Raw genomic sequence first — 25509 nt, 5'->3', positions numbered from 1 at the left:
TTATTATACTGTATAAAGACAAAAGGTCTAGATTGTCCATTGATAGAGGGGTGTTTAATTCAGTGAAGGCTCCCACTGACTAATGGGAATGGGAGAGACTTTCAACAAATCCCCCTTCCTGTTGACCAAACACCACTTCCAGCACCATTCTGGAAGCCAACCCTCTTGAGCTGATTTTTAGAGGGTTCAGGGGGCTGCAAAGAACAAGTGAAAAAGAACAAAAACCACCTTCCTGCACCAGGGATGAACCCCATTTTCTGAAAAGCCTACAGACATGTTAGAATCAGAAAAAGCAAAACAATGATCCAGAAACTCAAGAATCAAAGCTTCAGCTGTTGGGTCAATCACATAGTTTTACATAGCAAATCCACAAGGTATATTAGACACAGGACTAGAAAAACTGGAAAAGAGTATATGTAAATCAACCAAGGTGGTGACAGACCTTAAGAACTGTTGCATAACTATACTTGTAGGTTGCAGAGCCCAAATCAGGGTTGCATTTACCTTGTTGCATTGAATCCTCTCTCTAAATTACTTGTAGCTTTAAAGAATCATAAGAGGCATCCCCCCGCACAATTGTACTATCAAACTGTTTTTTCCTCGTCAGTTCCTCGCCCACCCAAAAATAAGGGTTTGCACATTAATCTTAAATATATTAACCGGGACAGAGGGATAAGTTCTTATTTTTATGGAGTTTGTTTCGAAGAAAGAAGGAACATGATTGTAATCCATGTCTACAAGCCTATGCTCACTTGTGAGGCAGCAACATTGTTGAATGCAATGAAACTTACTTCTAAACAAACAACACAGGATCACATGGCACACTAGCCACTCTACACCAACATATTTGGAATCAACAGGATTAACTCTGGGTGAATGTAGTTACAATCAAGCTAAAAATGTTACTGCTTTTCTACACTACTATTTACGTCCTTATTTAAACAATTTAAATCTCACTTTTGCCTCTGATATGAGCATCTCAAAGTGGTTTGTTGTTTGTTGTTGTGTGCCTTCAAATTGTTTCCAATTTATCATAGGATTTTCTTGGCAAGATTTATTCTGAGATTTTGTCTTTGTCTTCCTCTGAGGCTGATAGAATTTGACTTGTCCAAGGTCACCCAGTGGGTTTCCATGGCTGAGCAGGGATGTGCACCCTGGTCTCCAGAGTCATAGTCCAACACCCAAGCCACTACACTGCACTAGTTCTCCAAAGTGTCTCATATTACATCATTTTTTAAAATGCTTAACACCATGATTTAACCATCTTAGACTTGTACACTAATTGTGAGTCTTCCTGAAGAGACAGAAGTGTGCCACCATTGGCCATACTTTGATAACATTCGGTTTGTATTATTGTACTCAAGGTTGCCTTTATAAACTGTTTCAAAGATTCAGCTAGTCTGCTGACTGAGAACAGGGTTTTGGACTGTCCCCCCCCCCCCAGTGTTGAAACAACTGCACTGGCTTCCAGTCTGCACAAGGGCACCACTTTAAGAGCTGTTTTTGACATTAAGAGCCGGATTGTCAAGGAATGTCAGCTTCCACCTAAACCTGCACAGGCTTGTAAATTGTCCTCAAGAAGCCTTTGTATCAGGGGACTGAGTCAGGGACTTTTTAATGGTGGGGCTTCATCTTTGATGAAGGTTTGATATGGCTTCTCTGACAGCAATATATTTTGAGTGACCACATTAATTAATACCACTGTCTCTCTTGTCTCCTTCGTGTCCCTACTAACCTAGCAATTGCCCTGGGATGGAGGAAGCATGGCATTTGAGGGTGGCTAAAGCACAACCCTTCTTTAACAATAACATCAACAGCAGCAGCTATCAGTGCAATGCTAGGGGTAGGCACTTGTGAAACACTTTTCAGACAAAGGCATGAGACAGCTATGTGGCAAGAAAGGTGATCCTAGTACACCAGTGAATCACAAAGTGGATGGTATTGTCCCCTTGGGTGCAATGGAGTTTCAGGTGATAAGTTAAAAGAAGGCAGCAGGGGGGCCTTCAGTAAAAGTATTGGCATGCAAGAAATACAAGGAACCACTGGGTTTTAGGTCCACAGTGCAGATGAGGAGTTAGAGCATGTGGCAGCAAGGGCCAAGCCATGGCAAAAAGGAGCTTTCATATTTGGGATCCTGCTTAAGCTTTGTGACTCTTTTGGGGACTTGGCTAGCAGGTTGGAGCTATGCTCCTGCTTTCTTTTGTTGGACAGGCTGAGAGAAGAAGTAGCAGAAAAAACATTGTTTGTGCAGGTGGGAGGACAGACTTAAAGCTGCATGAAGGCTTCACCTCTTTTGCCTCTCTCAGACTGAAAGTCCTTCCTTGCCAGGGAGAAAAGTGGAAAGCCAACTGCATCCTTCTCTACCCAGTCAAAGAAGGATTTAGAGTCTTTCCACTCTGGGAATAAGTTTCTCACTTTGCACCCAGGCACCTTGAGAGCAGCAACTGAGAATCCTCTCACCAGCGCTGGCCTTTCCTGCACAGCCAGAATGGGTGAGAGGCTTCTCAGTCATTGCTCAGCCAGCTGCTTGGTCTCTGCTCCGAGATTGGCTCTTTTGAATTTGCAGTAGAACAGTTGAGCTAATATCAAGACATAGGTATGGTGGGGAGAGGGGGGGTAGGGTTGTTACCCAAGAGGAAATGGAGCAGTAACCTGGAAAAGTATGGTGCTACTGCAGTAGACTATGGCGCATTACAGAGCGCCAAAAAGCGGTGCTCTGCCTGCACCGTCATTAGCTGCGCCGAGAAGCCCCAGCGGCCAAACCGCAAGGCTTCCCGGCGCAGCTAAAAAGAAGCGCCAAAATGGCGCTTCTCTATGCGTTGCGGCTATGACGCCACGAGGCGCCAATGGTATACTCGCAGTGTCATATCCGCCGCGCGACGTGCGGATGCAGCGCATCCGCTACGTAAAGATGGCAGCCCCCATGTGGAACAGGCACCACAATTTTGTACAGACTCGGTCCGTACTAGGTTTATGGGCGTCTGGAAGTGATGCCCCTTTCTAACCCTAGTACGGACTGAGTCCATACTATTATGCCCGTCTGTAATGGGCCCATCTTCAAACTGTAATGTATCCTTATTTGCCTTTTCATAAAACCCATAAATATAGCAAACATTTCTCTGGTGAAAAGTCAGGAATAAACTCTTCCAGAACATGGCCACATAGCCCAAAAAACCCACACACACACACACACACACTGCAACATTGTTACAAATTCTTTTCTTCTGCAGATTTATAGAAACAAATGTACAATATTTGTTTTTGCTTATTGTTAACTACCCTCAAGTTGACTTCGACCCATTGGTGACCCTATGAATGAGAGACCTCCAAGTCACCCTATCCTCAACCATCCTGCTCAGGTCTTGCAAATTCATGGCTGTGGCTTCTCTGATTGAAACTATCCATGTGGAATGTGGTCTTTCTCTTTTCCTATTGCCCTCAACTTTATCAAACATGACAGTAGTCTTTTCTAGTGAGTCCTTTCTTCTCATAATATGGGCAAAATACAACAACCTTAGTTTAGTCATCTTTGCTTCTAGGGAGAGTTTGGGCCTGATTTGCTCCCATTTATTTTTCTTTTTGGAAGACCATGGTATTCTAAACAAACAGAATTTGTTTAAGGTTTTAAAACTGATGTAATTGTTTTTATGTACCACTGTGTGGTAGTAAAATATAAAATAATACATACATTTATGCCCTAATCTGCTGAAGAGAAAAGGAAGGAAAATAATACTGTTATGTTGAAACTGAGGCTGCTGCCACACTGCACAAATAAAGCAGTTTGGCGTCATTTTAACTACCATGGCTCAGTGTTATGGAATTCAGGGATTTGTAGTTTGGTGGGGCACCAAAGTTCTAGGGTGTTTTCAAACAATGGGTTCCAAGCAGTACCAGTTGAAGGGTACTCTGCAGCTACTCTATATTTTATTTCCTTAAAGGTATGGGAGTGTTACAAATGGAAGACAAATATATTTGGTTCCCCTGCAAAATTCTGTGAATGAAACAAGGATTTTGCACAATAAAAGGTTCATTCGGAAGCACCCATTGTAATCATTTTAGGAGGTTACAACTGGAATGGCCACTAGAACAACCCTGGAATGTCCTCTAGTATGGCCAGCAAGCTACCCCCCTCCCTTTTTTTTTATTGCTACTATCACTGCTGGCAGTAAATAGGATATTAGACTCTGTCTTTAGCTTCAGAAAGCTCTGAGTGTGGGCTCTGCTCAATGGTGGATCCAGTAGCATCACTAGGGTTAGTGTTAATAGGTGCAGGGATGCAGTAGTCAACAACTGGCAGCCCTGCCCCTTTCCCTCCTTCTGCCTCGCCCACCCTCCTGGCCAGCTGCAGAAGGATCCAGCCAGCTGGACAGGTAGGCAGGTGCTCCAGCAGAGTGCATTACGTACTCTCCATTCCTGGGAGGGCATCATTGAGGGTTTACCCCATCTCTGGGCTTTCACTCACTTTGGTCCACACAACCCATACCCCTCTAGAGATGCCCCTGGGTGGATCAACATATTTAGATTACTACGGATGAGAGGGAAAGCAGTGTGGAACATGGTATTTAGGAGCACCAAGAATAAAAGCAGGGGAGCAAAGAGTATTCCTTTTGCTAGAAAGCAGGAGTGTTTTCCGTGACATCTTACTAGTTTCAGCTCATTAATTGTCACCAACGGTAATACCTGTAAAAGGGAGTGTGGGGCAATTTCTACTACAACAGCATTTTCTGGAATATGCCTCAGGCCTTCCTGGAACAAAACTGGGCTCACAAGGTTATTCACATGGTACTCAGCTGAGGAATTCTGAGCCAGTTCAGTTTGCCACTGAGATTCAGGGATGGAGGTGCTGATCCAGCGAGATGAACGTGGCTTTGGACTGGGAATAACCTACAAGGGGAAAATAGGGAGACAGGCAGAATCAAATAAAATGTTACATACAAACTGGGCAACAGAAACCAAAAGCTCCCCTACCCCAATGAAAAGCCATTATGGAACACTACCTTTTGCAGAGCACTAAGCAGGACTGGTGCAATTGATGCCATATAGCAAGAGTGGAAAGCAACTCCAGCACTGAGCACTTCTTTGGCAAATATACCTTCTCCTTTCAGTTTAGACACAAACTGGGACACTAGATCCTAAAGAAAGTAATGAAAATAGACATTAATTGGTGCTGCTTCAAGATAATATAGTGGATGCTAACAATTTGCTTCTACTTGTGCTGTGGATTTGGACTCTGCTACTTACAATCTAACCATCCTTCCCGAAATTTGCTCACATCCAAATGATCTGTATGTATATGTAGTAACAGCCATTATTTAAACCTAAGATATTAAGCATTCCTGGTACTAAATACAGATCTTTGTCATTTCATATACTCTGAAATCCACTTAGAACTTTGAAACAAACTGCAGTAAAGAATTATGTGTGTATTTCTGAGAGAGAGTGAGAGAAGCACCACTTCCCAAACACAAGCATATTTCTCACAGACTCATAATTTTGATAGAAAAAAACTTCTGTGACATAGTTAAACCACTTGCTTTCTGAGAAGCAATGATCTAAGAAGAATGCATGTAGAAAAAAGAAAAGGTTGAATTATTATTACTATTATTAACCTTTATTTATAAAGCGCTGTAAATTTACACAGCGCTGTACATACAATCTTTTTAATTGGACGGTTCCCTGCCCTCAGGCTTACAATCTAAAAAGACACGACACAAAAGGAGAAGGGAGTGGTGGTGGGGAAGGGGATGAGGGCCAGCAGTTCTTCTATGCAGCATAGTTGTCCTGCATAGGCTACTGCAATGTTTTATATACAGGTTTGTCTTTTGAAAATTTCAGGAAACTTCAGTAAGCTAAACTATTAGCAAGAACTGGTTAACACGATCACAGTATGCCAGTACTGTATCATCTTTTACTGGCTGTTGATCCAGGCCCAGTTCAAAGTACTACTTTTAAGTCTTAAAGGCCTGAGTGTTTGTGGCTAGGTTACCTGAAGAACTGTTTCCTCTTGTCCCATGTCTACCCATCTGAAACCTAAGTCCCCGCCAAATAAGGTGAGGTGAGGTAGGCTGCACATGGGTATTTTCAGTAACGGCATTCCTACCTTCCACAAACACTTGTCTACATTATGGTATGTTTGTACCACTGAAGACAATTATTTCACAGACATTTCTGATTCAGCCAGTTAATGAGAAAGCAAGGACCAAACATAATCTCTCTTACACATAGCCTAGAGATGGAAAAGTATGCGTTGGTTCTACTGAATAATTTGGTCAGATTGAACACACAAGCAACAACTAGGAGGAAGGAGGGAACTCTGAGTTGACCTGGATTTCACAAGTGATTGGCCTTTACCAGCCCAATCTTTCACTGCTATTGTTAGTCTACAGCCTTCACATCTTCAGTGGAAAAAATGAAGTGGTATTTAGATTCATATACAAATGGTAAGCCTTCTCGGGAAAGTTGTATTATAAATCAGTTAATTTGACATTGCTTAATGTGTGACTTCTTCCTGATCCATTGAGAGTTAGCTTGGGTGAAATTTCACTGATAAAGAACATGCCAGCCGATGCCTTAAGTTAGTACACAGCAGCTGGGGTAAAGATTCACATTGCGTTCTCACCTGAGGGCCTGAAACAGTGACTGTGTCTTCAGAGTTGTGGCAGGCAGGCACCACTCCTGGAGGGCACTTACGCTTACACTCTTCCCATGTCATACCTGAAAAACATACATTGCTTTGGATGAGTTCCAGTCATTTAGTAGTAGCCATAAAGAAGTCTTCCTAAGGAACAAGTGAAGCTCAACAACCCTGATTTTCTAGTTTCCTATTTCCATGTTAGATCTGGGACATATTTGATTCCTTAGGTACTATTTCAAGTTGCATCATAACAAAGATGGGAACAATATTTGGGGAGTAGGTTGGGACAGAAGTACGTGGATATCTTTCTTGGTGCTATCCAAATCTCACATTCTTCACCATGAGCAAGAAGTATATAATTCTGTTAGGTGAACAATTCAATCATAAGCAAATTTTCCAAAACTCAGAAATCTTCCTTCCCCAACCTGGTGGTATCCAGGTGTAGTAGACTACAGACTCCATCATTCCCAGACAGCATAGTCAAATACTAGGTTGGAGAAGGATAAATCATCCACTGAATTTGATAAATTCCAATGCTCAGTTCTCACCAACTCGGTGTGCAAGGCTGAAAGCCCAGCAGTCTATCCACAAAGTTGTCTGGCATCACAGTAGCCCACCGTTTTAGAGTTGCTTCAACAAAAACACTGTGTTTTTCAACAAGTCTTTCCATTCTTTCAGTTCTACAGAAAGTGTACTTTTTAAATAGCTTTGGGAAACAAACACTTTCAGGAAGTTATATATGTAGAAGAGCAGACTGCCCTCAGGAAGATAAATTAAATTGCAATCTTATTCCATCTAACCACCTTCATTAACAGAAGTTGACAGCGGTAGTTTCAGATCAGCTAGAAAATGTGGCAACCCTAAAACTACTCAGTAGGCAAATTTAAAAAAAACAAAACCCAACAGCAACAAAATTCATAATGGTCATAGGATGATGAAATACCTAATCAATATATATGCTATTACTGTTAAGATAAGATTGCTGGTTAAGGTTCTTGTAGTAACTGAGAATGAAGACACAAGATCATGGGCTTTTTTTTTAAAGAAAGGATAATTGAAGGGAGGGTTGAAAAAGGATAGCAGCTCATGATGTATGCATTCATCCCACAGTGGCCTTGGGTAAACAGGTTTTGCAGATGTTTGTATTGCTTTTAAAACGTGCAAATCCTGTTTGACTAGAGACAACAGTTCAACAAAGGAAATGTTGTGTGGGCACTATGAGAAGCCATGTCTCTTTCAAGTCACATAACTACTATGGCCTATCTCCAGCCTTTTTTAAAAAGCCATTGTTGTTTCAGTAGCAAAGACAATAATACTATTTTAATATTATCTTTCAGGACAAATTCTCTTCAAATAGATGTATATAAGGTACAATTTTAAAGTACTATTGAATATAACAGATGTGGCAGCATACACTATTTAAAATAACAACAGCACAAATACACAGTGCAGTATGTAAAATAAAAATACATACATTTAAATGTATGCCAGTCTTTAAGGCCTACTAGAACAGAGTCAGGGAGGGAACTTCATGCATGTTGCATGGCATGGCATTCTACAAAGAGGCCAAGAGTTTCTAGTCCATAAACAAGACAAAGCAAACCCAATCTAATATGCCATCTAGTTCAGGATAAAACTTGATATTTGATTTCAGCACCTCTCTATGTTGAGTTCTGAGACTTAGCTGCTAATATCTCTATGACAGAGCTTCACTCATTTACAAAGATGGACAATGGACATCCAGTTGCCTTTTCTACTGGGCAGCAGGACCAGAACTGATACATACTAGGATTATTTTAATACATTATTTTCAATCAACACTACTATGAAATTAAGATAAGAATCTACAAAGGCAGTAATATTTTATTACTACTACTAATAGCTACATGTGGAGTGTTTTACGTTCTTTATATTTCAACCACTTGCATGGTGAGATAGGTCACATTTAATGTTTAACTTTATCACACTAATGGCAAAAATAATACAGTACAGTGTGCCCAATGCCACTGAGTTAGTTAGTAGTGATCTCTGACAATGAAAAGATACATTTTAGTGTATTTCTCATTTAAACCAAGGCATACAGGGAGCACATGCACTGTTTTAAAGCAGAATGATGTTCCCACAAGTGAGGGTGCATGATCCTGACACACCTTGATCTAAAGATGAATGCTCTAAAAAGCAGTTTTTTGCTGCTTCTGTACTAGCAAAATTCATTGGCAGTAGAATCAGCATAGTATGGCCCTTTGAATGTTCCAGGAGTCAGAAAAGCCCCCTAAATCCATGGAAGTTGCCCACATTTGTTCTAGATCTGGGCCAATCAGTTATAGTACTTGGATGGGAGAGCACCAACACATATCAGGTACAACAGGAATGAACTGGAAAAACTACCTCTGAGTACTCTTTGCCTAAAAAAACCCTATATAAAATTACCGGGGTTCCCGTATGTCAATAAGTGACTTGAAGGTGCACATGCACACACACATACACTATAACAGAAATGCTGCACCAGATAACTTGCTCTAGCAATACTCTCAACTGTTCTGGTTTTGAAGGTCTCCAATGAACAATTTACTGGAACCCAGAGAAAGAGATAGTTAGGTTGCCTTCTGGATTAATCTATTTTAGCATTTTCTGTCATCTTGATAGTAGAAATATCAGAAAGAAGACAAATGGATACTACTAGTACAGGCAGGTGCAGCTTGAGAGAGGGAAAACTTTTTTTGGATTAGCCTTACTAGTCAGGGATTTGGGGATTTATAGTCCAAAAACAAACTGAATGTGGGTGTAACCTCTAAAAGGACAGGGATAGTTAGCCACATGTCACTGTGCTGTTGGTCCATGTGTATCTAGTTCTAAGTTTCACACAATTGGACAACATATCACTCTGCCTTTGTGGGCTAATTAATGATACATAACAGACTAAAATTAATGGTATATAACTGCAAGAAAACATAATCAGCAATAAGGCAAAGTGTTGATTTCCTTCAACCTGCCCTAAAAGGCATAGATAACCAAATGTGAACACTTCTGATTAAATGTAGAAAAAAGTACAGCAAGAAACAACTTGACAGAGAAAGGAGTGAAAGGCTTCTGGTCACCTACCAACAGCAGCCATGCCTCCTGGAGGCAGTTTGGCCTCTTTAACGCAGCGCCCTCTCCAGTAGGCAGCAAGAATGACCTCTTCATGACTTAAGGAGTTGTCCGCATACCCGCAGGCCAGCTCTCCAACTGAGTGACCAATGATTCCATCAGGTTGCAAACCAACAGCCTTCAAAAGATCAATCTGAGCAATCTGGAGATCACAAAACATGTAGCTGCTTTTTATGTTATACAGAGCAGCATAAGCCATCTTTTCTTGGTACATTTCTTTACAGAACAACTATTGGCTTCCTGTAAGACTGTGTTAAACTCTCTGCGAGAATGCCTAATGATAGCATTAAATCTCATTTCTTTTTCAAATTCTTTATTCTTTTGTTGGGCCATGTTGCTCATCTTTTTCTTTGCATAGGGGAGAATCCGTTTATCTGCCTTTACACCAATGGTCTCTTTGTCCTAGCTTTACTCACAGAACCAGTCTCTGGACTTGATGGCCCTTGTGGTCTCTTCCAACTCTATGATTCTATGATTCTAATATCCAGCTGCTGTACTGATAAAAATTGAGAAACACATCACTGAACACTGGTGAGCTCAATTACCAATCTTAATATGACAAAGGTGAAGCTGAAGAAAAATGTGCTATGCTAGGGCTCAGAAATGTTCCTGCATCCTGCACAATGGCTTAGCGGAGTGGGGAGAGAAGTGAACAGTTTCACATGAAAGCTGAAGCCACTTCCCATTAAGGGCTGAATGAAACTGAGCCCCAATACAATTAACTCTATCATGATAATATGTTGTAGGCATAGCATGTTGCTTATGTACAGTACTAGTAGTGGTGTACTGATCTAGGGTTTGGTTCCAGGACGCCCATGGATATCAACATTTGTGAATGCTCAAGTCCCATTATATACAGTGGAGTAGTAAAATAGTGCCCCTTATATAAAATAGAAAAATTAAGGTTTACTATTTGGAATTTATATTTTTATAAAAATATTTTCAAGCCATGGATGGTTGAATCCATGGATGAGGAATCCATGGATAAGGAGGGCCAACTATTTATATGAACCCCATGAGAAAAGGACACATCTTTCATTCTTACCTGAATAGCAGCAAGTCCAACAAATGCATTAACAGTTTCATTAAATGTGTTCTCATCTGCATGAAGGAGTAGATCAGACACCTTTAGACCTGTGTCTTTCAGAGCCTCATCTGAACGCAAGATGGACTGGTGGAAACGATCAAGCTTCATTAAGCTAAGACCCATGCCTTTCCACTGGGTTCCCATGCCTGTGGGATAAGAAAGCAACAGAACCTTTAGCAGTTCCAACATGGGTAGAGGATGGAGACAAGAGCTTTTACCATTCATATCTAGAAGAAACCAGTGCAGCTGGCAGGAACTGTCGTTTCACACTAGCCCTATTCAGGCATGCACTTTGCATACAGATTAAACACAAGAAGAGGTGGAATATGCTATCCCTGCCTTCTTCATCTCCAGTTTTCCTGCTCTTCTATGCAAGGAGGATAATGACTTGAAGCCAGGAGCCTCTGCTATCTGCAGAATCTGTCTGTCTCAATTGGAACCTTCCCCCATCCCCCAGGTTCTAACTCATGTGAAGAACTCTTACAGGTAAGAGAGGTTCTCTGCTGCAGAGTGTTACTCTTCTCATGTTGACAGTAACCAGAAATGATGATGGAGAGGACAGGGATAGCATGCACATCCTCCTCACATGTTTTAATGTACATAAAGAGTGAACATTTGACAGCACTACTCTCCAAAGTACATGTAGAATTGATCAGCACTCCAACAGTGTGAACTAAGCAGATTCAACACAGCTTAAAAAGAACACAACACATTTATTGAGGCATTTAGCATGCCTTGAAAGCTATCACTCTAGTAAGAAGAGACGATAACTTGATGTGCTTACCTGAGCAAATGTACCACAAAGGTCTCCCTGAGGACTGAGCACTCTGAACTTCCTTTACATCATTTTCACTGCCAATCAAGGTGTAGCCCCTATAAGGCATGGATGACACAGGGATCCCAGAGACATCATTGAGCATGCTTAGAAATGTGGTATGCTCCTGAAGATTTCTGCTCTGTTCTATTAATGTCTCTACTGCTTCTTGAGTCCTTCCACAAAACTGTACCAATCGTGGCAATGGAGGAGTCTCCAGTGCGGGTGATTTCTTCTTGTTGGGTCTCAGGATGATATGGGCATTTGAACCTCCAAAGCCAAAGGAATTGACACCAACTATGTGACCTTTTGTGGGAGTTGGCTCAGTAACTACTTGGAGGCGACCATCTTGTAAGGCAGGAATATCTGGATTTGGGGTATTGTAGTGAAGGTTGGGTGCCCACATGCCATGTTCTAAAGACAGAATCACCTGAAAGCAAGAGAGAGAGAAACATAATAGTACACTGCAAAAATATTTCTCTAGCAAGCCATTCATATAATTTTGATGCTAGCCAGGAGTGGCAGAAGTAAACTGTTCCCTTTTATACAGACCCTGAGATTGCTGGGATTGTGAAAAGTTCACCATATTCAGCATTACAATATACTGTGTTATATTTCAATTCATTCTCTTCCTTGTTTATAACACAGAGAAATGTCTTAATTGTATATCATCTTCTACGTAACATCTCTTGTCATTCAATACCAAAATAACTGAAAACAAGTGGATTAGTGTTAACTTCAACTAAGAACCTAAAGCCTAGAAGGGATGATCCAAAGTTCTCATCTTGAGCTTGTTTCTGAAGTCATGGGTTCCACTTCTCTAATCAGCAAGCTCTGTCATGTCATCTATTGTGACATAGCCTAACATTTAGATAAACAGAACTCATAATCCAATCTGCTAGGAATACCACCATACATTTCTTCTTTCTTACTAGTATTTATTTATTTATATTCCGTTTTTTCACAGAGGAATCAAAGCAGATTACAATAGCTTAAGAATAAAACATCATACAGTTAAAAATTACATTTCCCACTTGCATAGCTTCCATTTGTGTTTCGTTCCAATCTGGGTTTCTATTCTGCTCACACATTTACATACTGATATAAGCCAAACAAGCTATCCAGAAATGCTGACACGATGGGTGTTATGGAGCAGCTACTTTGTGAAAGATAATAAATATAGGGATTTATTTATTTATTTTTACCCTATCTACCTACCCTACCCTAGATCAAAAAGATCCCAGGGTGGCTTACAAGTAAAGAAGAAGAAAATGTCATGCTTGCCAGGAGACAAAGCTGAAGCCCAGCTGTTTTGCTTTGCAAGGAGTCAGCTTTGGGTGAACTCGTATTTGGAACACAGTAGGACTGAATCCCAAACAGAATGTGTTTTGTCATTGGCACTGCTGCTTTTTCAAGTTTTGTAACTACATACTTTTTATTGTGCAAATTTAACTAGTACTCTTTCATCATATGAAGAAACATGACAGAAATGGAACAATTTACTTACAGAGACTCCTAAAACCACAAATCTTCACTACAGCAATCAGCTGGAACCTTGCTTCTGGCTAACACAGGAAAAAATCTCACTTACATCCGCATAAGCCTTTTTCCAACCAAGGCATAGAAATGGGGAAGGATGGTGGTGGCAGCAATCCACAATCTTCTCAGGACATAAAGCTGCCCTGCCCAATCCCATACAGCTTTATCTTCTGACAGGGAGTTGCTGCCATCTCTCTCTCCCCCCCCCACCCCTCATCCATACTGTATCAGCACTCCTGGTTCCTTTAGGAGCCCTGGTGATGCAGTGGTTAAATGCCTGTACAGCAGCCACTCACTCATAAACCACAAGGTTCCAAGTTCAACACTAGCCAAGGGCTCAGGCTCGAATCCTTCCAAGGTTGCTAAATTGAGTACCCAGTTTGATGGGGGAATTAGCTTACAGTTATAAACCACTTGAGACTGCTTGCCTCTGTGCTTGGTTTCTTACAGCTAACCCTGATATGCTCTGCTGACTATCCTAGCAGTTTCTTTTGCACTGGGGGAGGAAAGGAGCAAAGTAAAACCTTAGGCCTGCATATGGTCCTGCAGGCTGTTTCTGCAGGCCTTATTCCCCACTTGAGATTACCTCAGGACATCCTCTTTTCTGGAGAAAAAGAAAGGATGAATAGTTTTTACAGAAGTTTCCAGAAGGGGTGAATCACCTTTTTAAAAGGTTGAAGCCCTTTACTATCCGCTTAACATTTCAATGCCAGGTTTTCAAAAACAGACGTGGACACCCCTTCATGTTTTGGGCCGGCTGTGCAGCTCCTAGTGGATCCCAGGACCAGAGCAGAAAACTGACCCCCAGATGCAGTGAAGTTTCTCACCCCAGACTCACATCCACAACTGAAAGAAGTAAGGTGATGTGCAGTGGGAATGAGTGCAGTTTCTTACCTTTGCTAAAGCTGCAAGGCCAGCAGCAGGTTCTGGATGTCCCATGTTAGACTTAGTTGATCCAATCAACAGTGGAGGCCGATCTGATTGGCAAAAGACACTGACAATGCCATTCACTTCCTGAGGATCCCCAACCTAACAACCAAGAAAGACAGGAAGTCAGGAGAAGATATTGGCTAAATTTGAGAGTCACCCAGGCTGGCTCACTCTCCCAAGCTCCTCTATATCATTTTGTATGCAGGTATACAATTGAATTTGGTCTGAATTGTGTGTAACAGGTTGGTACAGGTGAGGAGACAACAACAACGTAAGTATCAGAGAAATAGTTCCACATGTGTGCAGCCCACTTCACCTTTCCCTCTCCCATTATTACATATAAAAGTGTTCATAATGAGGAATCTGACATTGTAGTTCCATCTATGCCCAAAAGTTCCTGGAAAAGTCCAGGATAAAATAGTGGGGTGGGTAGAGCTGGATGGAGGCAGCATATTTTCCTGTGAAGATGTCAGATTGGAAATTTAATTGCTGTTAATGCAGCTGGAAGAATTAGATAAGATAGGATAGTGGAAATGTTAGGAATACAAAAAGATAAGCCAAGACTAAAGGAAAACAGACAAGCAGAACAAACCTTGGTGCCTGTGCCATGAGCTTCTATATATTCAACCTCTTCAGGCTCAATTCCAGACTCTCTGTACAGAGAACTCACCAGCTGTTGTTGCATCCATCCAGAGGGGAATGTTACACCTGAGACAAGAAAATAAGTCACATCCTGCTTTTCTGGTTTCCCATGTTTTCCAAAGCCATAATCCTATATTGATTTAACTGAGAGTATGTCCCACTGAACTCAACAGGATCAGTGACGTCATTAAGGTTGGTATCACTAATTTTGCTGCAGGTGTGGGGTGGTGGACACTTGCTCCTTCATCCCTTCCTCCTGCTGCCTCACAGCCTTGCTTACCTGCCTCCTCTCTCTGGGCATCTGCCAGACTAGAAAGGAACTGGGTGGGTGGCTGCTGAGTAGTGGCAGTCTACTTTGCCCCTCCCTCTCCGGCCACCCTGCTGCCCAGCCAGACTGGAAAAGAATGTTGGGTGGCAGTGGCAGCTGCCTATCCTGTCCTCTCTCCCCTCCCCAACCCTCCTGCTGCCTCACTCATTCCTTTGCTCAACCATCAGCCACCCAGAAGCTGGCTCAGGGCTCCGGGGAGCAGGTGCCATCTGGCTAGGCAAGTGACACAGTGGGAAGGGGCAGAATGGGCATCTTCTCTGCTGCCTTGGCACTCCTCAACAGAAAACACCAAGGCAGTGAAGAAGCTATGAAGGGCATGTGCTCACCCCTCCTTCCCCATTGCCCTGGTTTCCTCCTCAGTAGAATTGGGATAGTGGAAAAACCAAGAAGGTGCTCACTCGTCCCTCCTTCTCCATTGCCTTAGCTTCCTCCTTGGCAGAGAGAGCTGGGGCGGTGGAAAAGCCATGAGGGGCAGAAGCCAGCAGCATTACTGCACACACATCCTGCAATGGGAGGAGGGCCTGACTGAATGTCACCCCTCCTCTGATGTGTCACCCAGTATGGTCCACACCCCTTGCACCTCCTGAATGACACCACCGAACAGGATTTTACTAATCATTGGGCAGTCAGTGTGATGCAGTAGTTTGAGTGTTGGACTACGATTCCAGAAGACCAAAGTTTGAATCCCCTCTCAGCCATGGAAACCCACTGGGTGACCATCGCCAATTCATATTCTCTCATGCTAAGTTTGCAATGGCAAACCTAATGTTAATAAATCTTAGAAAAAAACCTATGATAGGGTCACCATAAGCCATAGTCAGCTTGAACACAAAACCACAATGACAGACCCATAATTGCATTAAAGGTTATGAACTAAATATTCCTTCAGTAGACTTTGCTTCCAGTTCCAATTCATAGATCCCTCAGTTCAGTCAGGGAAATAATCCTCCTCTCTTATAAAACTCACAATGAAGCACTATGAACATTCAAAAACACCACCTATGTACTATTACTAGTACTACTACAGTTAGTGCTATTAATCCACAGATTGCCCATTATGTGCCAAGTATCAGAAATGCAAGGAGAAAAACTTGCCCCTGCCCCTGGCACAGATGTCCACTTTGTGCCTGCCCCTATCTGCTCTAGATACATTGCATCTATTCTTTCCCATTAGGAACCTTAGAAATTTTACAAACTCAGAGACTGAAAGGGGAAAAAACACCTTACCTTGCTCCTTATATCCATCTGTGTTACAACCAGAATTGACAATGGTAGCATATATCCTTTTGGCTATTGATTTCTTGGTCAAGAATACAACTACAGCAGCTTCTGAGCGGCAATATCCATTCCCTGAAAAAATCCAGAGCCATTAGAACAACCCAATTTTTTCTCTACCACACACAAGAACCTACTGTGGCTGATTCAGGGAGCAGCCATTGGATTCATTAAGGGCAGAGGGAGACACGGAGGGAGGAGACAATTAAAATACCAAGGAAGAGAGTGCTTGTGGTCCCCAATCTGTCTCCCAGTCCAAACAGTATGGATAGTCTTGGTGACAGGTTGAAGCTGCTTCTACTAAGTGAATGGTAAAACAGCTGCCATTCAGGACTTGATCCTCAAAGAACAAGCTGACCTGGCATGTATAACAGAGACCTGGTTGGACGATGCTGGGGGTGGGGTTTGATCTCTCTCAGCTTTGCCCACTATGCTTCTCTGCGCAGCAGCAGGCAAGACCTGGGGAGCAGGGAGTTGGAGTTGCAATGGTCTGTCATGATTCCATCCTCCTGATCAGATTCCCCCTCACAGTCTACAGGTTTTGAGTGTATTTCTTTACAGGTGGGTAGCCAGGACAGAATAGGAATTCTGTTGGTGTACTGCCCACCCCGCTGCACAACTGTCAGGGATTTGAAGGGTTAAAACACAGCACACAGGGAAATGCTTGATATGTGTGTGTTTGGCCATGAGCATTCAGCAGAAGGACAAGGTTGATTAGCACAGCTGATGCTCATTGGCTCAAGGACACTTTAGTGTCTAGGTGCATGTAGCCATGGATGATGAAACCACCTGGCTGGATTGCACAGGGGACACTTGTCATGGTTACACACAGGAACTCACTGGGTTTGGGAGACCACATGGTCTGGAGACTATATAAACCCAGGGGTTGCGAGTGATATTTTGTGGGTTTGTAGTAGGAGTTGGTTTGGTATGGTTTGGAGTTTTGGAGATCTGTATTTGTATTATAGCACTGTGAATAAAGAGCACTTCGGGAGACTTTGCTTCTCTGGTGGTTTATCAGTAGAAGTCTTGCATCACTTTGCTGAGTGTCCCTGGAGGTTCCTGCATTGCTTCAGTTCCTCGAAGACATCCAGTTGCTGTTATCTCAATTGCTTTTGGAGACACGCTTCTGCTTCTAAAATTGCTAGCTCTGCTACAAAGGTCTGATTTAACCCCAGGACTTGTTTGAGTTGCTGACAGTGGTTGTTGGACCCCAGCAGTTGCGCTGACAACAACAGTCTCCCTTCCTTAGCTAGCTGGGGTGGTCTCAGGGTTGGTGTATGACTCTCCTCGTCTATTAGTCTGGGGGACTTCAATATCCATGTTGAGACTGCCATTTCAGGAATGGCTCAGGACGCCATGGCCTCCATGGCAACCATGGGTTTGTCCCAAGTGGTATCTGGCCCTACTCATGCTGCTGGGAACACACTGGACCTTGTTTTCTGTGCTGGGTGGGGTGATGATGACCTTGGTGTGGAGGAACTCTCTGCAGTTCCATTGTCCTGGTCAGGTTTAGACTCTCTGGGACTTGGAACCTCTGTAGGGGTGGGGACCAATTAGGATGATACTACCCCAGGAGGCTGATGGATCCGGATGGATTCCTGAGGGCTCTTACAGAGTTTCCTGTCACCTCAGCAGGTGATTCTGTCAAAGCTCTGGCTGACCTTTGGAATGAGGAAATGGCTAGGGTGGTGGACACAATCACGGTGGAAACAATTGCTCATGCCATCCCTTCTTATGAAATGGAACCAGACCAGTCCCCTGGTTCTCCAGGGAGTTGATGGTGATAAAGCAAGTGAGACAGAGACTAGAGTATGGAGATAAGTTCGCCAGTTCTAGATGGGGTTACACTTCCCCTGAAGACTGCATCTGCAGCTTAGGGGTGCTCCTGGATTTGTCGCTTCAACTGTCTTCTCAGATTGATGCGACAGCCAGGAGTGCCTGCTGTCAGCTTCGGCTGATACACCAGTTGCGCCCCTACCTGGAGAAGCGGGACCTAGAAACAGTTGTACATGATCTAGTAACCTCTCGTCTTGATTTCTGCAATGTGCTCTACATGGGGCAACCTTTGTGCCACGTCCGGAAGCTCCAACTGAGACAAAACATGGCAGCAAACTGGTTGCTAGAAAATCCAAGTTCAACCATATTACGCCTATTTTAAAATCACTACTGCCAGGAGGAGAATGGAGGACTGAGTGAGGGAGGGCTCTTTAACATCTTGCTCCCTCCTCCAGTCCTGGACCAACTCAGCTTGGGCTTCAGCCCATAAAGCCTTGGGTTCCCATTCCCAGCCATGGACTGCCAGGAGGAGAATGGAGGACTGAGGGAGGGAGGGCTCTTTAACATCTTGCCCCCTCCTCCAGCCCCGGACCAACTCAGCTTGGGCTTCAGCCCATAAAGCCTTGGGCTCCCATTCCCAGCCATGGACTGCCAGGAAGAGAATGGAGGACTAAGGGAGGGAGGGCTCTTTAACATCTTGCCCCCTCCTCCAGCCCCAGACCAACTCTGCTTGGGCGTTGGCCTATAAAGCCTCGGGCAATACTAAGAAGAACATTATCTTGTTGTTAATTTTTAATCTCCCCCTTTTTCAGGGTGTTAGATTGTAATCTTTTATTGTAATTCCTTAACGGTAATGTTGTCACTTGTGCTGTATTTCCTTTATTATTTCAATGTTTATTGGCATCTGCTTGTTTTTTTTTTGTTTTTTTTTTTGCAATGAGGGGTTGGAAATGGGGAATTCTTTTTGATAATTATTGATTTGAATGTAATCATCAGTGTTAGGCTTTTGTCATTATTGAATTGCTATGATATTACTGTTATTGTTGTTATTATTATGTTTTTGCTATGTATTGCTATGTTATATTTCTTTATAATCTTATGTTTATTGTTATTGTTTATTGCTATTGCTTTGTATTTCCCTAATGTTGTAAGCCGCCCGGATTCCTAGTGATTGGGCGGGATATAAATAAATTCTATTATTATTCTATTACTACATTGGCTGCCTATTAACTTCCAGGCACAGTACACGGTGTTGGTTATCACCTATAAAGCCCTACATGGCCTGGGTCCAGTCTACTTGAAGGAACACCTCCTCCCATACAATCCTTCCCGTACACTCCGATCCTCCGGGAAAAACCTCTTACAATGTAGAAAGACCAGACTGGTGGTGACCTCCCGGAGGTCCTTCTCTGTCACCGCTCCATAAGCTTGGAATGACTTGCCGGAAGAGATTCACCAATGATCCTCACTCAAGGCTTTTAAAAAGGCAACAAAAACCTTTCTCTTCCAGCAGTCCTTCCCCGATTGATAATGTCCAAAACCAACTGTATCCCCCTTTTATTGTTTTTCTTATGTGTGATTTGTTTTTAACTTTGATGTATTGTTTGTACTTTTTAAACTTTTTTTTACTGTTTAATTTTATAGTTGGGAGGGAGGGTTGGGTCAGGGTTTTGTGGGGCTTGTTGTTTTTATTGTTGTATATTGTATTTACTTCGTTGTTACCCTCCTCAATCGGAAGAGGCGGGATATAAATTATTATTATTATTATTATTATTATTATTATTATTATTATTATTATTGAGTGATGTTGGAAGACTCAAAGTGAATCTGACCGGATATGGGCTACAGCCCATTTGAAGGCCTATTTTGTGGCAATGAATGGTCGGGGTGATCAGGGGTATTTTACACACACCAAGTAGAAAATGCAGACCACTCAGCAGCATGCTGTGAAGAATTTGCATGGCACTTTGCAGATAAAGTCGCTCAGATCCGCTCCAACCAGGATGCTGTAGCTGATATAGTGCCAGTGGATGCAACCTTTGCACCTGTTTGTCTAGCATTAATGGATGCTTTTCAACTTGTGCAGGCTGATGATGTGGGCAGGATACTTGGAGAGAGAAAGCCACCACATGTGTCTTAGATCCTTGTCCTTCTTGGCTGATTAAACAGGCCAGACAGGGACTGGTTGAGTGGGTGAAGGAGGTAGCCAACTCCTCCTTACAATAAGCCAAAGTCCCAACGTGTCTAAAAGAGGCAGTTAACCTTTGTTAAAATAGCCGTCCCTGAATCCCATATAATAGAGAATTATTGACCAGTGTCCAACCTACCATTTTTGGGCAAGGTACTGGAACATGTGGTGGCTTCCCAACTCCAGAGGTTTCTGGAGGAAACGGATTATTTAGAACTAGATCCATTTCAATCTGGTTTCAGACCTGGCTATGAAACAGAGACAGTCTTAGTCACCTTGGTGGATGACCTATGCAGGGAACTGAACAAGGGGAGTGTGTCCCTGTTGTTTCTGCAGGACCTGGCAGCTTTTGATACTATCGACCATAGTATCCTTCTGGGCCACCTCTCTGGGATGGGACTTGGAGGTACTGTTTTACAGTGGCTCTATCCCTTCCTGGAGGGGCAAACCCAAGAGGTGGTGCTGTGGGACTCCTGTTCAACCCTCTGGCCATTGGGCTGTGGCTTCCTCAGGGTTCTGTGTTTTTCCCTGTGCTATTTAATATATACATGAAATTGCAGGGAGAGGTTGTCTGGAGTTTGGGGTGTAGTGTCATCAATATGCAGATGACATTCAACTCTACTACTCCTTTCTACCTTAATCCAAGTAAGCTGTCCTGGTCCTAAACCAGTGTCTGTCATCAGTAATAGACTGGATGAGGGTAAACAAGTTGAAACTTAATCCAGGCAAGACAGATGTGCTCCTGGTCAGTCAGAAGGCAGATAAGGGAAGAGGGATCTTGCCTGTATTAGGTAGGTGCTGGATCTGGCCTTGGTGATACATGCCCTGTTTACATACCATTTGGACTACTGTAATCGGCTCTACATGAGGCTGCTTTTGAAAAGTGTTTGGAAACTTCATTTGGTTCAAAGAGCTGCAGCCAAGCTGTTAACTGGGGCAGGTTACAGAGACCACACAACGCCCCTGTTGAAACAGCTCCATTGGCTGTCAGTTTGTTTCCAGGCACAATTCAAAGTGCTCATTATGACCTATAAAGCCCTATATGATTCAGGTCCACACTATTTGACAGACCATATCTCCCTGTATGAACTGGCCCGGGCTCTGAGATCCTCTGGACAGGTCCTTCTCTCCGTCCCACCACCATCACAAGTACGGCTGGTGGGGACACAAGAGAGGGCCTTTTCCATGGCTGCCCATAGACTCTGGAACTCCCTTCCCAAGGAAGCCAGAATGATTCCCTCCTTGTTGGCCTTCCACTGGCAGGCTAAGATCTTTCCGTTCAGACAAGCTTTTAAAACGGAATGTTTGTAAAGGACTGGCTTGGGATATTGTTTCATTTTAAAATGTTTTATACAGTTTTATCTTTTTAAAATGTATTTTAGTCTTTTAATAGCTATCTATTTAACATTGTAATAATTTAATTCCTTTTTAATGCACCTTTTTCTATGTTTTTAATTATATTGTTCTTTTAATATTGTGAAGCCTTTCTGAATCCTAGTTCTGGGAAAAGAGCAGGATACTACTACTACTACTAACAACAACAACAACAACTCCTGCTAAGACTGGAAGTGTTCAGAGATGTACTTCTGGTTCCAACATCCCTTTCTACAGTTAAAAAAGGCACACAGACATGTGTCAAAGGTTATTTTATAGGTAAATTACACTTCTTGAAGGCTTCCAGGAATATGGTTCTTTTTTTAAAAACTGTTCTTCTTTTTTTAATGGTTGTGGGCCTCAAGAATGGGTGATGCAGACTGAATGCAGCCTACAGCTTATATTTTTGCCCATCTTTAGTTTTGCAGTAACTAAAGAGTTACTGCAAGAGAACCCATATCAGTTGCCCTTGTCAGTTCTGGTATTAGTTGCTGCTGACGAGAGTAATGCTACCCTTCTTAATTTATCATGAGAACACCAATTTATAAACCCATTCTAATGTGGAGACCAAGCTATTCTTATAGAATAGTTAAATATAACAAAGAATTCTTTACCTGAAGCGTCAAAGGACTTGCAGGCACCTTCAGGACTAAGCATGCCAAGCTTCATGAACTGCACAGAAGTGGTGGGTTTCAATATGAGATTGACTCCTCCTACAAGGGCTGATTCACACTGCCCACTTCGAATTGCTTTGCAAGCATTGTCCAGAGCAACAAGGGCTGAGGAACATGCTGTGTCAATAGACATACTTGGGCCTTTGGGAACAAAAGCCATGAAAAAACATGAGTTAGTCCTCCTGATGACACCATCAGAATCTGCCCATTCAAACTCTCTTGTGTAGCAAGCTGGCATCTTTAATGTATAAGAGCAGAAAATGCTACAAGAGGTTCCCACCCATGGAGAGGAAATATTATTGTTCTAACTGTTCCCTTGATTCCAACCCCCGTTTAGTTAAAATATGCCAATTAGTGAGAATTAGTGAGCCATTTATTTGACAAGGTTTGTTCATGATTCTCAGAATGAATTCCCTAAGTTAAATTTTCCAGATACATAAAGAATATACAGTGCAACTGTCCCACAACACTGCTATTGTTCTTACCTACCTACATTAAAATATCATCTGTGGAAAGACTGTATCTTCCCATCTACCCTAGCAGAAACCACAACTTTGAAAGTACTACACAAGTATTTTCAAATACTAGACTTGAGTTTCTGTATACACACCTTTGAAGTCAAAGAAGTAGGAAATTCTGTTGGCAAACATAGCACGCTGACAGCCAGTCATACTGTAGCCCAGCAATTGTTCGGGGTCCACACTGAGTGCTTCACCAGCTTCTGACCCACTCACACCAATCCACACTCCTGTTTCTGTGCCCCGAATTGCAGCTGGATTAATACCTAAGAGAGGAGGAGGTGAATTTCATGCCATAAGCTTTAACTGTGACTCATTACAACAGAAAGAATATTTGGCACCCACAGTGGTTGTTGCTAGTCCCTGAACTGGTGCATGTAAGTAATGAAAGGAAATGAGAATTAGGAGATGAGACACAAACAGGAGAAGAACAGAAATTTATGGAAGCTCTAGAAGTGTATTTCTTGTAAGAAACTCTGTGTATGATGAAAGATCTTAGTACTCCATGAATTTTAGGATGGCTCTAACTGGCCAGAATACTCCAGGCTGCTCCTGGAGTATTCTGACTCCAAAGCTACCCCAAATTTCCCCTTTTACCTGTACACTCCAGAGTGATGCTGGGTGGCTATTTGCACAGTGTCCCGCTGTGCTGTCTACCACCTCTGCTGTCAGCAGGAGTTGCAGAAACAAGGTGCCCAGCATTGATCACATGACTAGGCACCTTGTGACCTCAGCATGAGTGACCTGCAGCAGTGACAGCAGCACGAGGTGGCACAGTGGAATGCTGTGTAAACAACTGCCACTCACTCTAGAGTGCTCCAGATTTTCTTTTAAGATCTGGAGCAAATTGTGACAGTATTTATTTATTTATTTATTTATTTGATGGGATGGCTGGGATTCACGGTGGAACTGTCCTTCCCATAGTGAAGGTAGTCTGTAGTCTATTTGGGCCTTTAGCTCTGCATCATGAAGCCAAGGTGATGCAAGGGCAAGGGAAAACTGGTTCATTTGACCTGTGTAGACATGCTCTATATCACATGATCCCCATTGCAGACGGGCAGCCTTTTGAACTACATGAATGTTTCACCTTTAACTGGCCTGGCTACATCCTATGGCATCTTTGAATTAGTAGTTTTTTTCAGAGTCACTAAAGGAGCTCTCTGGATATGAATTCAAAATGCTCTATCCTAAATTCAAATCCCAGAAACCCCCAGGATGGGAAAATGGCAGTTAAAGTGGTATCATAGAGTTTTGATTATGTAGTTTCAAAGGGCTTAGGATGACAAACAGCTGAGGTTCATGTAAGAAAGCACAGTGAAGTCATTATTGTGCATTATTGGTTGGGGAACTTTGCAAGAGCATGCGTTGTCCATCTCTTCTTCCTCTTCCTCTTTCTGGACCAAAAATTATGGAACATTCTGATTCACTTCACTGACTTATGCATGGAGCTACAAGATTGGAAAACGTTTTTCCAATCCTGTAGCCCCATGCAAAAGCCCTCCCAAGTTCTAGCTATTATACATGTGAATTTGTGCCTAAGGAAGGCTTACACTGAAGTACTAAAGTCCATTTATTAAAAGTGGCTAAAATATGGACATTCTTTCATGACCTGTTAAGTACAGAATTTTCTTGTCATCAATGCCAAGAAAGGATGCACAATAAACTGAGCACATGAAGCAAACCCAATCCTAGAACATTCTCTTAAGAGTTATACAAAAGATTTCAGTGCACTTGTGATGTCCGCCCTGCGGGGCAAAAAGAACCCTCTTTTCACGGGTTCTTTTTCCATCGCAGGGAAGCCATGCAGTTTGGCGGCTGCAGCTTCCCTGCAGAGGAAAAACAGATGGCTGAAGGCCTCCCTTTTTGGGAGGTCTGTACCGTGTCTTAGATATGCAGTGTATTACTGAACAACTACTGAACAACTACTGAACAAATACGTTAAATGGAGAATGATGGGGGGGGGGGAATCACAAGACTGTCAACCAGTCTATGGAACTGCCTGCTGGCTATTCAAAATGATGACGACTGAGGATCTCCTTTTATTTCAAAGAAGCAGATAATAAGTTACATTTATACAAGAAAATGTGTGACCTGGACCTGACTCATAGGACTATTTGTGTACTCATTTTACAAACTACTGGAGCGCTGAGAGAATTTTAGACTCACCACCATCCAAAATGGCTTCATAAGAGACTTCCAAGAGCAGACGAAGTTGAGGATCCATTGTGTTGGCTTGTTTGGGATGTACACCAAAAAAGGAGGCATCAAATTTGCTGATGTCCTTGAGTTTTCCATTTCTCTTGGGGAGTCCATAAATTCCTCAAATTTAAAAAAAAAGAAATAAATTAACATCACCACATTGTCCACATGGCATATAATTACTGAAAGAATGGACATATCCACAGATCCTGCATCCATGGATTCAACCATCCATGGCTATATATAATCTAAAAAGCAAATCTTGATTTTGCCACTTTATATAAGGGAAGCCATTTTACTACACTATTGTTTATAATGGAACCTGAGCATCAATAATAATAATAATAATAATAATAATAATAATAATAATAATAATAA

At 42.4% G+C, this 25509-nt stretch overlaps 1 protein-coding gene across 2 annotated transcripts in view; it reads right to left on the bottom strand.

Annotated features, from left to right (window-relative positions):
* Positions 1-25509, bottom strand: part of FASN (fatty acid synthase) — an 82204-nt gene that overhangs the window by 31587 nt on the left and 25108 nt on the right. For both annotated transcript variants that reach the window (XM_042451004.1, XM_042451005.1), the window contains 12 exons: positions 25099-25251; positions 23025-23198; positions 22355-22555; positions 16352-16474; positions 14747-14862; positions 14119-14253; positions 11656-12115; positions 10830-11017; positions 9737-9926; positions 6620-6714; positions 4998-5132; positions 4681-4884 (listed from right to left, as the gene is read on the bottom strand). In XM_042451004.1, coding sequence (XP_042306938.1) covers positions 4681-4884; positions 4998-5132; positions 6620-6714; positions 9737-9926; positions 10830-11017; positions 11656-12115; positions 14119-14253; positions 14747-14862; positions 16352-16474; positions 22355-22555; positions 23025-23198; positions 25099-25251 — 2174 coding nt within the window. The remainder of the gene's footprint in view (positions 1-4680; positions 4885-4997; positions 5133-6619; positions 6715-9736; positions 9927-10829; positions 11018-11655; positions 12116-14118; positions 14254-14746; positions 14863-16351; positions 16475-22354; positions 22556-23024; positions 23199-25098; positions 25252-25509) is intronic.

This window comes from Sceloporus undulatus, chromosome 2 (genome assembly GCF_019175285.1).
Source record: "Sceloporus undulatus isolate JIND9_A2432 ecotype Alabama chromosome 2, SceUnd_v1.1, whole genome shotgun sequence".
In the NCBI taxonomy this organism is placed as follows: Eukaryota; Metazoa; Chordata; class Lepidosauria; order Squamata; family Phrynosomatidae; genus Sceloporus; species Sceloporus undulatus.
The sequence above is the reverse complement of the archived record's forward strand: the minus strand, read 5'-3'. Positions and strand labels throughout refer to the sequence as shown.